The 12,396-nt window shown below is 43.0% G+C and overlaps 1 protein-coding gene across 2 annotated transcripts in view; it reads left to right on the top strand.

Annotated features, from left to right (window-relative positions):
* ADAM12 (ADAM metallopeptidase domain 12) overlaps window positions 1-12,396 on the top strand; it is a 388,736-nt gene that overhangs the window by 351,901 nt on the left and 24,439 nt on the right. For both annotated transcript variants that reach the window (XM_027112934.1, XM_027112932.1), the window contains exon 21: window positions 1,703-1,885. In XM_027112934.1, coding sequence (XP_026968735.1) covers window positions 1,703-1,885 — 183 coding nt within the window. The remainder of the gene's footprint in view (window positions 1-1,702; window positions 1,886-12,396) is intronic.

Raw genomic sequence — 12,396 nt, 5'->3', positions numbered from 1 at the left:
AAAAAAAAAAAAAAAAAAAAAAAAAAAAAAGAAGCGAGCAAACGCATGAAGACTCAGGTTTTTCAATAAGAGCTTGAGCAGGAGTAGACCCCGCAGCCTCTTGCTGTGAGACGCCGGGTCAGCACCCTCGGGACCACAGGGGCTTCCCGAGGTGATGGCTGGCGCTGGAAGAGGCTCACGGTGCCAGGTCCCATGGAGGCCATGTGCCCTGCGGGACATGCTACATAGTCCTCATCCCTCCAGTCACCCAGGTGGCCACAGTCCTAGGAGGCCCACCGCGTATGCTGACCAGGCAGGCTTCTGCAGCGGGACCCCTTCTGTGATTTGAGAATGCCGCTGACTGGGTTTGGGAGAGCTGCTGTGGCCCGCTGCTACTCCCAGGGTATTTCTGAGTTACACTGAACCCTTGGTCGGGCCCATTGTGCTCCAGCCCTGGGCTATAGAAGCTCTGTCCAACCTATGGCTTCAAAGAGCTGGACCCTCAAACCAAAGTACCTCATGGTTCCCTGCTGTCTCTTCACTTTCCTGCGACCTTGGTGAATTATGACTAGTGTTCACTCTGATATCTAGGCTCCCCCACCAAGTGTTTTTGATGTACCTATGGGTTGGGTTCCAAAGAGGAGACAGCCGTTCCTAATAAGTATTATCCCCTTTCACCCCTAACCGTGGGAGACAGGAAAAACAGCTTCATTTGCAAGAGCCCAAGACGCAGTTTTACCTTGAAGAGCCGCAAACCAGAAATTACCCAAATATCAATCAACAGGTAAAAGGGTAAACACACTTCGGTATACTTACACCGTGGAATGCTACTCGGAATTAGAAAAAATGAACTGTTGATCCACACTACATCTTGGATAAATCTCAAAGTAATGATGATGAGTGAAAGAAGCCAGACCAAAAATGATGATTTCATTTATATAAAATTCTAGAAAATGCAAACCAATTTATAGTGTCAGAAATCAGATCAGTAGTTGCTGGGAGAAGGAGAAAGCGGGGGGGCGGTGGGAGGGAAGGACGACAGGCTGATGGATATGTCCATCGCTTTACTTACTGTGATGGTTTCATGGGTGTGCATCTATGTCAAAATTTACCAAATTGTACATTTTAAATATATGCAATTAATAGTCAATGAAACCTCAATAAAGCTATTTATAGAAAGGAAGAAAAAAGGGAGGCAGGGAGGGGCAGGGGGCATGAGACCCACACTGCCTCCGTTCTCATCTGTTGCTAAAAACAAGGCCACCAGGCAGGAGATGGTCCTCCAGACTCAGACCCTCACCTCTGCCCCGATGCTCCTTCCCCAGGAGTTTTCCTCAGTTCTCATCGAGCCTTGTGCGCACTGAACTACGTCTCATTTTCACAAGTCCTTTGGGATTTCCTTAAGATCTGGTCTGTGTCTTCATGTATGTTGGTGCTTCCTAAGGTTGCCTTGCACCTGCTTGTTAACGAATTAAACCAGTTTTTAAACAATTAGATAGAAAGCAGCCCCACTTTTCCAGGTTTGGGGGTGGGGGAGGGTGCTTTGTTAGAATCCGGAAGCTGACATCAATAATTATAGATGCCCTCTGCTGTAATTCCTTGATTTCTTCCCCTCCTCCACCTGCCCTCCCCCTGCAGCTAGAGCAGATGAGTTAGCACTGCTTGTCCCTCCAGGGATTACACAGTAATGACCACATCATGGCTCTTTGCTCTGACCCCGCAGGACAATCCCAGGAGATTGCCGCAGTGTCAGCATGTGGACATCAGCAGACCCCTCAAAGCCCTTGACGCCGCCCCTCTGCCCAGTTCTTCTCAGCGAGGACTCCCGCCCCTGCACCCGGCTCCTCGTGTGCCCTGCGTCCCTGCCAGACCTCTGCCGGCCAACCCTGCACTCAGACAGGCCCAGGTACGCCCTCAGCTGTTAATCTGATGGCGGGTCATTCAGATCCAGACTCTGCTACTTGCTACAGTCTGAACTTGGGCGAGTTGCTTAAGTTCTCAGCACCTGTATAAAATGGAGATAATTCAGCTCCTGAGATGGATAAACAGGATCGTCCAGGTAAAGCATTTAGGACAGTGCTTGGCGTCTAGCTGTGGGGCAATAGATTTTAGTTATTATTAGGAATATTTTTATCTTTTCTATTCAGAATGGCGAGGGTGCCCATTCAACTTGTCATCTAGACCATGACACTTTTGAGAATGACAGGTGGCACTGTGAATAATTAGGCCTGGGCAATAAAACAGAGATGATCACTTTAGGAATGATAATGGGCATACTTTCTTACCTTTTTCACCTTCAGAAATTATTTACAAAAATGTTACCACCGATTTAGTTTCTCCATACCAGATGCAAGAGTGTATAAGACACTTTGTGTATATGACCTCACTTTTATGCTGTTTTTGGAAGTAACAGTTTGTTATGACATGAACAACAGGAAACTGGAGGTGGGGAGAAAAGTAAAAGCAACCAAATGAAAAGCACAAAGATATAATCACTGGTTATTTTTCATTGCTATCAATGTTATATTTTCTTCTATCAATTTTTGTTTACTTAAATGTCTATTTAACATAATTTAGATTATTCTATATGTATATTGATTTATATATATACTACTTCTTTGCCTTAAAGTCATTCCCATTTACCATGGCATTAAAAATGGTTTAAAGTGTTATTTTATCGACAGCACTGTATGTGTATATAGAATACTTTTTTAAGTGCTTGCCAATTACTGGGCATGTTTGGATGTCTCCAATTTTTGCTATTATAAATAGCTCTCTTATGAAGGTCTAGATAGATAAATTTTGGACCACTTTAATTATTCCCTTGGAGAGATTCCTAAGAGTGAAAATACTGGGTTGAAAAATGGTATAACCATTTTAAGCGTCTTAATGTATAAATTAAACATTTTTTCAGGATGTATACGCACTTGCATTCCCATACAGTACAGAGCACACTAGTACTAAGTATTAACATTTCAAAGCTTTGCGCATTTGATACATAAAACAAAATATCTTTTTCTGTGTACTAATTCTATAAATTACTGAAAGGGATGTTGAAGTTTCCAACTATAAATGCGTCTCTTCTCGGCCATCAGTTTTTACTTCATGTGTTTTGAAGCTCTGTTGTTCGTGGTACAAAACAATTAGGATCATTGTGTCTTCGTGGTGAATTGACCCTTTTATCATTATGTAATGTCCTTTAGCTCTGATGACTTTGTCCTAAAATCTACTTTATCTCACATAAATACATTCACCTCAGTTTTCTTTTGATTAGGGTTTGCAAGGTATGTGTTTTCCCATCTTTTTACTTTTCATCGACCTATGTCACTTTACTTGAAATGAGTTTCTCAGAGACAACATATAGTTGGGTCGTGTATTTCTTCATCTGTTCTGTCAGTCACTGTCTTTTAACTGATGTGTATAGACCATTTACTTTTAATGTAAGTATTGATATGTTAGAATTGAAGTCTACCATCTTAATGTTTTTATCATACTCCTCTTTCCTGACTTCCTGTGGGTTTGTTGAACATTTTTCACTATTCCGTATTGATTCATCAGGAGTGTTTATATTGTCTGTCTGCACTTTTTTGTATGGCTGCCCTAGGGCAGGATTTCTCAACCTCAACATTGTTGGCAATCGGGGCTGGATGACTGTTGTATGGGACTGACCCATGTATCATAGAATATTTAGCAGCAACTTGGTTTCTACCAACTATAGATGGCAGTAGCATGTGTAATCATGTCTCTAAACATTGCCAGATGTTCCCTGAGAGACAAAAGTCACCCCTGATTGAAAACTGCTTCTCTAAAGATTACAATATAGGTACATAATTTATCACAGTCTACTAGTATCAATATTTCATCACTTCAAGTGGAATGTAAAAACTTTACCTCCTTTTAGGTCCCTTTATCCCTCTCCCTTTAAGATATGGATGTCTTAAGTGTTACCTTTATGTAGTAAGAACCACTTCAGATGTTGTCATTTTTGCTTTCAAACATCGAGCATAATTTTTTTAAACTTAAGAAGAATGGTTTACAGTATCTACTCATATAGTCACCCTTTCCATTCTTTTTTCACTTCTGATGTTCCAGGTTTCTTTCTGTTATCATTTCCTTTCTGTCTGAAAAAACTTCCTTCAGCTATTCGAGTTAGCCATTCAAAAGCAGATCTGCCGGTGACAAATTCTCTTAGTTTTCCTTCATCTGAAAATGTCTGTTTCACCTTTATTCCTGAAGAATATTTTCAATGGATATAGAATTCTGGGTTAACTGTTTTAGTCTTGCAACATTTGAAAACTGTTGTTCTGCTTCCTTCTGGTCTTTATGGTGATGAGAAATCCACTGAAAAATTCCATCCACAGTCTCTGTTCCAGGGAAGAGGTGAGGTCTGTTATTGCAAGGAGGAATGGAAAGCAGGGCTCTGCCAGCCCCAGGATGTGGTGCCCAGTGGGGACAGCAGGGCATGGCTTTTTCCTAGTGCCCACCCAGAGGTAGAGTAAGGTCAGGTATGGTCAAATGTTGCTCTTACTGGGTCACCCTTCTCCTGTTCTTTTAGCTAAAGATAGCAGGCTTTCCTCCGGCGTGTGTGTGTGTGTGTGTGTGTGTGTGTGTGTGTGTGTGTGTGTGTGTGTGTGTGTGTGTGTGTGTGTGTGTGTGTGTGTGTGTGTGTGTGTGTCTACTGCTACTGACAAAAAACAAGGGCTCACTACTAGGTCTTTCCTTGCGTTCTGAGGTCCCCAGCCAGTCCATTTACTTTCCTGCAACTTTTAGAGTGTCAGCTGCTTTATGAATTTTCTCCAGGCTTTTCTGTTATAATTTGCAGGAGGAATAGGGTGAAATGTGCTTATTCCATCTTGTCCAGATCTCATTTCTTTTTGCATTTCTTTGATTGCCAGGACACTTAAACTGCTGTTTGTGTATCTGTTAACAAATGGTGTGCTGGTAATTGGCTGTCCAAAACAGAGGCCTTGATTTGTAGGTAACTTCTCGGCTGTAAAAACTCCCCCATGATCAATTTCAAGTTATTAACGTGATGTCACTGAACAAGAAGTAGAGAATCAGCTGACATGAGCTGGTTACAGCTAGCTCCAGCATACAGCTGCTATTAACTGTATCTGTTCTGTAAGTTGTCTGTTCCCATCCTTTGCCTGTTTTTTTTCTCTGTGAGAGAGAGTTTTTCTTTCTGATTTGTTAGTTTGGTTTTTTTTAACATCTTTATTGGAGTATAATTGCTTTACAATGGTGTGTTCGTTTCTGCTTTGTAACAAAGTGAACAGCTATACATATACATATATCCCCATATCTCCTCCCTCTTGTTACAGTTCATTTGCTTAATGGGTTAAGAATATTTACCCTTTTCCAGTAATTTACTGTAAACATCTCCCTAATTTGTCTTTCAGTTTTATTTATTTATGCTATTTTTTGGTATAAAAGAAATTCCAGTTTTTAATATTTAATTTATTAATCTTTGGTGAATTCGCCCATTCCTTTTGCGCTTACGAAGTCCTCTCCCATTTCAGTCAGTTAAGATCCACCTATAACTTCTGTTTACTTTGTTGTCTGTTGACCATTCTGTCAACATTGGTTTTTGAACCTGTCTTGGATTTACGTGGGTGGAAGGGGTGGGCACCTTCTAAACTTTTCTGGACTTACTCGAGAATCTGATGAAGGCTATGAACCATCAGAAGATGCACCACTACTCGATATTTTGTATGCACATTTCAGATAGTCACAGAGCCCATAAGCCGCTTCCCCAAGGATTCCCTGGTACTGAGGCTTTTCCTGTCTCTGTTTAAGCCGCTTGCCTGTGTACCATGTGAAACTAGGACTGTCTCTAATAGGAAGGATATTTCTACTTGCTGGTGTCATCTTTCCTACCAGCAGTGAATGCCTACAGAAGCGACGCCTCCAAGAGTTCCTTTAAAGCAGGCTCCGAAAAAGGTCTTCATTCTGTTTTATGAAACTGAGGAAATGTTGCCCTTTAAACATTAGTAACTGAAAAATCCACACTTCTCACTCCAGGCTGGTGTCTGTCTGTCTGGAGCTTTTCCGAGACATACGATACAGATTAAGCTCGCACTTGCCCTCCCATCACACACAGGGAACTGGCGTTGATTCCACGCAAGTGCGGTGCCTATTTGGAGGTGGCTCTGGTTTGGCAACACGGATTGAATCCACTGACCCTTTGTACTTTAGCATTACTAGTACCCTGTCCCACATGACATGACAGACACACGGCTACATGGCCAGCCCTGCCTTGTTCATCCAGACTTACCATCTACACTTTCTGGAAGGAAAATGCTATCATAAACACCACAGTAGTGGTCAGCCTCACATCTGAAGGGTAAGTTAGCTCTTTATAGAAAATGTTTGATCTTTCCATCAAATGTTCTGTGTGATTTTTAAAAATCAAGGACAGTTGAATCAACTCCTTCTCTTGTCCACAAATGGGCCTTTCTGGGCTACCATTTCCTTCTCGGGGAAATGAGCCTTGGAACTCAAGCTTCTCAAACTGACTCCTCAGCCTTGATGGAGGAAACGAACTTTCATTTCCTTTTCATCCTGTCAGCTCTTTTAGAGGAAAATAATTCAGTGTATTCATCTAGCTTTTAGCTGACTACTGCCAAGTTCTGAACCACAGCCTGAGCACGAAAGGCAAAGTGTGGGCTTGAGAAATGGCTAGAAAAATGATGAAAAAAATAAGAGGTCACAGGGGGTGTGTGGGCACCTACAATCGTGTGCATAGGCAGGGAGCATGATAGACTGTCTTTGCTCTGCTTGGCATTGCATTGGCCCCTGCCTTACCTTGTATGTTAGGTTAGCAAGCCACCAGGAATGGGCACTTAAATGAGGAGATCAGACAAACCAGCATCCATTTGCATCTTATAAGCCACGACAGAAGCACCAGGGGAGGTCTTCTGCACTGACAGCTGCTGGATAGAGCGTTTATCTCAGGCTCTGGAAGGGAAAGAGGAGGAAAGGAGAACAGGGCAAGTTCCAGGAGTGGCCACAGAAGGTTCCCAGAGGGCTTTGAGAGGCTTTCTGATGATGGTTAATCTTAAGGTATTTTAGGTGTTTTTTCTCTGATTAAAAAAGTGTTCAAAATCATCCAATTCTGTACCCCAGAAAAGTCAATTTTACTGTATGATCGTTTCTTAAAGAGTAATGTATAATGAGGGGAGGAAATACACATGCACACCGCACACGTGTCCTGAGCAGAATTCTGGAGGGGCGTCTTCAGGCAGCAGGCTTGAGCTCTGACGCCCAGGTAGGGGGAGAGATGGGGGCACGTGAGCTCAAGAGCTGTGCTTCATAGAGCGAAAGGATCACTTTCTCTCACCCCAGACGTCGTTTGTAAAGTCAACCGACTTGACTTCTGGGAGGAAAGGGGGCCCAAGAAGCACTGGGAGAGCCAGCGACTCTAGGAGAAATAACATCGAACACCGAGTTGTACGTTTCCCTTTTCTGCCCGTACATCCCCAAACCTCAGCGCGGGGGGCTCACCAGCGCGGCCTCGTGCGGGTCTTGAGTTGGTCGGCAGATGAAGGAGAGGCTGCAGTCTCACCAGGGGCATGTGTGCAGGGGGAGGACGGCCTCCTGCAGAGTCAGGCCTGAGCTGCGGGGAGAGGACCCAGACAGCAACCTGGAGGAGCACAGGGTGGGAGGAGGCAGGTGCAGCCCCCCGACACAGACACCACCCAGGGACCCTGATACCATCACACAAGAGAGGGTCTCAGGTTACTAAATATGAATTTAAAAATAAGTGTGACTCAAAAGACTAGAAAATGTGAAGACATTCAGGTGACATTCTTACCCACCAACACCAGTGTGCCTAACTTTATTCCCGGATGAGAAAAGGAAAGGATCGGGGACAAACTCTGGGAGTTTCGTTAAATTTCTAGGATACGGCAAACTGAAATCCTTTATGCAGTTTATTATAATTAATAGGCTCCATTCATTCATTTAAAGTTTAAATAAAAACACGTTCAATGTCACATCTACAAAATAGACTTCTCTGCTCACAGAATTATGTCTAGAGAAGGCTGTGCTGAGAAGTTGGAGATCAAAACAGTTTTCTGCTGTCAGTCTGAAATGTGCCATGATTCTAACGGGAGTGTAACTGGCACCTTCAATCCATAGATGGGCCATTCTTCTAACACGTAAAAATCCATGAAAGCATCACTTAGCATTTATCTGTATTTTTGTTAAGGTTTGCCCCTTAAAATGGCATTTGAACTAGACGTGCTGATGTGTGGTCATACTTGATCTGGACTGTTTTATTTTTTTAAGCCCTTAGTTTCCTGGAAAACGTTAGGACGTGCTTTTTCTCCGTGGAATCTTATCAGTGAGTCATACTACTGAACTGACTGGTTAAGATTGTTTTTCCAGTCAGATTAGCTTCTTTACTAGAACAATAGGAAGCAAAAAAACGACGACCGAATCTGTCTCTTAGATTTTTGCTGAATTAAAGTCCTTTCCTGAGATGGCAGCTGGGCCTGTGAGAATATTTACCAGCCCTGTTTCTGGCACAACTGGTCTGTGCTGCAGAAATTTCAGCAATGGCAGGATTCATTTTTATTCTTATAACCAAGTGGTCTATAAATGCCTATGTGTGTTTGAGTTCTTTCACTAAGTGTTTTGGTATAAGGAGCTTCTCAGTTGTGTTTTGAATTGTTACGAAACAGCAAAGCACGTATTGAGCGCCAGTTATGTGGCTGATGCTCCCGGGCTAAGCACCTGGCAGGCGTTTCTTACGCGCTCAAGGAGGCCTACGAGGCAGACAGTGCCAACAGCCCCATTGGACAGAGGAGGAGACGAGGCAAAGTGAGGCCAAATAGCGAGACCGCCCAAAGCAGGAGAGCCAGGGCTCAAGCCCATGCTCTCCACCTGCAGTCTTAAAATGGGTGCACGAGCAGGTGGCTAGAGAGAGGGGAGGGAGGCAGAAACTGCAGGAGGACTGGCACGATGAGCGTGTCTCAGATCGCTGACTCCCTTGATGATCGTTCGTTCATTTTCCCCACTTTTGCCACAGAGATAAAGGTGAAGGGCGGGGGGGGGGGGTACCTTCTGGCATCGTGCAGAGCCTCAGACTATAACAAGAGAATCTTGCATTTCTCTTTGCTTTTGCTTGTAACAGTGTCATACTCCAGCCATTCTTGTCTAATATTGTCTTTCTTGGAACCAGCCCTTGTTCAGAACCATAGCAGTCGTTGCATTGCATTCCGGACATTCGCAGCATCTTAAATGAAAAATCCTCCATGCATTTTTTGTAGAGGTGGAGATCTTCAGTCCAGCGTTTCTGACCAACATGACATTTCTCCTCATCCACACCTTACCTGTGTCTGTAGAACATACAACACACCGTATTTTGTAAAACAAGAGTAGCCAATCTTGTACATCTCTTCTAAGACTGTAGAGCAATCAGACTTGGCTTCAGTAGCCTCAGAGGGAGCGGGGGAGGGCTATTTCAAGGAGCCTTCCCTCTCCCAGACCACACAAAGAGTGATGAACAATTAACACAGGCTCTTGTTCGTGAGAATAACTACTCATTCATAAATGCTTTATAAGGATATAAATAGGAGCCAAAAATATTCATTTAGACCATGATTGAGGAACCATCAGGTGATAGCTGGTCGCTCTGAGGTTGAGCCCAAACTTTCAAAGTCATCTTCAACAGAATGAATTCAGTATCTGAATGGATTTGAAAGAGGATTTGCACCCTTGTGACCTGTGTGGGTGTCCGATACTTAAACCAGCACTCACAGGAATCCATTCATCAAGATGTTCTCCCAAAGAAGTGAGATGTTGATACAAGAAAACTGATCATTATAAAAGCCTTCGTTACTTTAGGGAAACCCAAAGCTAATAACCGAGAAAACGTGCTGGGAAGCGTCCTCTGTGCCTTCTCTGTGCTCCCCAGATTTCACCCTTTTGGCCAGGTGTTCTCTGAGACCCCCCCCCCCGAGCCTTTCTGTAGTCCTCCCAGGGGTCTCCTTACTCACCTGCTGCCTCAGCGCAGAGTTACGCGGACACCTGTCCTGCCCCGTTTCAGAAGGCGCAAGACTGAGTTATTCATCTCCAGGTACACCTCAACCCAGGCCCTTGAACACAGTAGACGTGTAGGAAATGCTGAATTGATGTGAATTTTCAGTAGTAAATAATAAGCCTTGTCACTGGCTCACTTACTCCCGGGGCGGGGGGGGGGAGCTGCCGTATCAGTGAGTCATGGGTTAGCAGACGTTAGAGTCACTTAACTCCTATAAATGTAAAGTGTAGTTACCAAGGTTTTGGACTCCTGCTAACCTCTGCCTGCCCAGTACTTCCAGAAACTTCAGCTAAAATTTGTTGGGTTTCATATCATACACTGATTTTTTTTTCTCTATCCAAGCCATTTATTTGAAACGCCAACTATATGTAGGATAAAGTCAGTGTTACATGCTTGTCAGTAACTAGAAATACAGAACCAGTGAAAACCTTTGTACAACCGTAATGACACTCAAAAGAGAAATGTATCATTTTACAATGCTTCACACAGAGGAATTCAACTTTGAAGGTATCTAAATAAAAATACATTTCTTTAAAAAATACTATGCACAATTGAAGCGTAAACAAGTTTTACAAAGTACTAGTCATGCAAGTTGTAGGAAACACTTGCATAGGACATGAAATCAGTTTAAGAAAAATTTCTGAGCCTTTAGCACTGAAGACACTTGACTTTATACCAGTAACAACCACAAGAAATGCAATGTTGTAGAAATTACACTAATATTTACATGACAAACCCATCTGATGTCTCTAAAGGTACTGCACGTGGAAGCACCCTTATCTCCCTGGAGAGAAGTAACTTCAGAGGGAAGCCGTTTAACTCATTACAGTAATCAATGGCATGTTTGTTTTCCACTCACTTCTGTTACTATAAACACCCCGATTGTACATGAAAAAAATGGATGCCTGATGCTTTACCTTTATATTTTGTAACAAACAATGGATGCCTATAAGTAAAAAATTCCAACAGTGTAAAGGGTTATTAGAAAACAGTCTCTCTCCCACCTTTGTCACCAGGCTCCCTTCCCAGAAGCAATCATTGCTACTAGGCTTTTGTAAAATGTAATTTAGAATACAGTGAAAAGTCTCTTCCACCTGTCTCTCTCTTCAGAGTGAGAGATTATGGAAAATTTGGAGATTTCAGACACTCAAAACTGGAGAGGAAGGTACAGTGAAACCTGGCCGCCCGTCACGCATCTTCAGCGACCATCACCTTGCTATCACTCTTATTTCAAACCTTAGATCCTTGTTTTGGATTCAAATGGCAGCACACTCTGTACTTCTTTCCACTTTGGTTATTCCAGATCTACCCCATCCTTTTCACTGGCTGTGTAGTATTTCATGGTAGAACCACACCGTAGATTCTTTAACCAGTCCCTTACTGATGGCCACATGGGTCGTTTCCAATCATTTGCTACTTCAAACAGGCATAGTCTTGCCCAGGTACCTTGGGCCGATGCATGAGGATGGACGTGGGATAAATTCCTGGGAGCACAATTGCTGATCAAAGGCCATATGCATTTAGAAATTTGGTAGATGAGGCAGAAATGCTTCTAAAGGAGTCGTCCCAATTTCTGTTCCCCGGGTCTTCACCAACATAGTGCGTTCAGAGATTTTTTTTTTTTATCTTTGCCAACGTGATAGGTTGAGAAAAAAAGTATCTACATTTTTCTTCCTAAAAATGAGATGTAAGATCTTAACACAGGTTTAAAATCCATTTGTTTTTTTCCCTTTTTCATAAACTGTGTTGTCGCCTCCTTTGCCACTTTGTTTTTTCTGTACGCGGCCCTCTCACTGCTGTGGTCTCTCCTGTTGCGGAGCACAGGCTCCAGACGTGCAGGCTCAGCGGCCATGGCTCACGGGCTCAGCCGCTCCGCGGCATGTGGGGTCTTCCCGGACCGGGGCACGAACCCGTGTCCCCTGCATCGGCAGGTAGACTCTCAACCACTGCGCCACCAAGGAAGCCCTGTCACTTTTTATTGTCATGTTTAGAAAGGCTTGTCTACCCAAAGGTTACAAATATGTTTTTCTATTTCTTATACCTTCATGATCTTTTCTTCACATTTAAATATTTGATCCATCTGCTCTTTAGTGTATAAAATGAAGTAGGAATCCAACTTTATTTTTCTAGATGACCACCTAACTAACCCTCAACACTATTCATGGTATTTGTGTACTTATTTGTCCATTATTGGCTTATCTTTTCTTTATTAGATTTACCTGGTTTCTCCTCAACTCCTCCTACCCCCAAAGAACCAGCCCTAGATTTTATATATGACTTTCCTTTTACTATTGTTAGACCACAGAAACATTACTTTCATTACTTTCATTTCCCCTCTACAAATCTGAGATAACATCTCTCTCATTGGACTT

The sequence above is a fragment of the Aethalodelphis obliquidens genome, unplaced genomic scaffold, assembly GCF_003676395.1.
Source record: "Aethalodelphis obliquidens isolate GAN/ISIS:26980383/991018 unplaced genomic scaffold, ASM367639v1 scaffold11, whole genome shotgun sequence".
Classification (NCBI taxonomy): Eukaryota; Metazoa; Chordata; class Mammalia; order Artiodactyla; family Delphinidae; genus Aethalodelphis; species Aethalodelphis obliquidens.
This window is presented reverse-complemented; position numbering and strand designations above follow the sequence as displayed.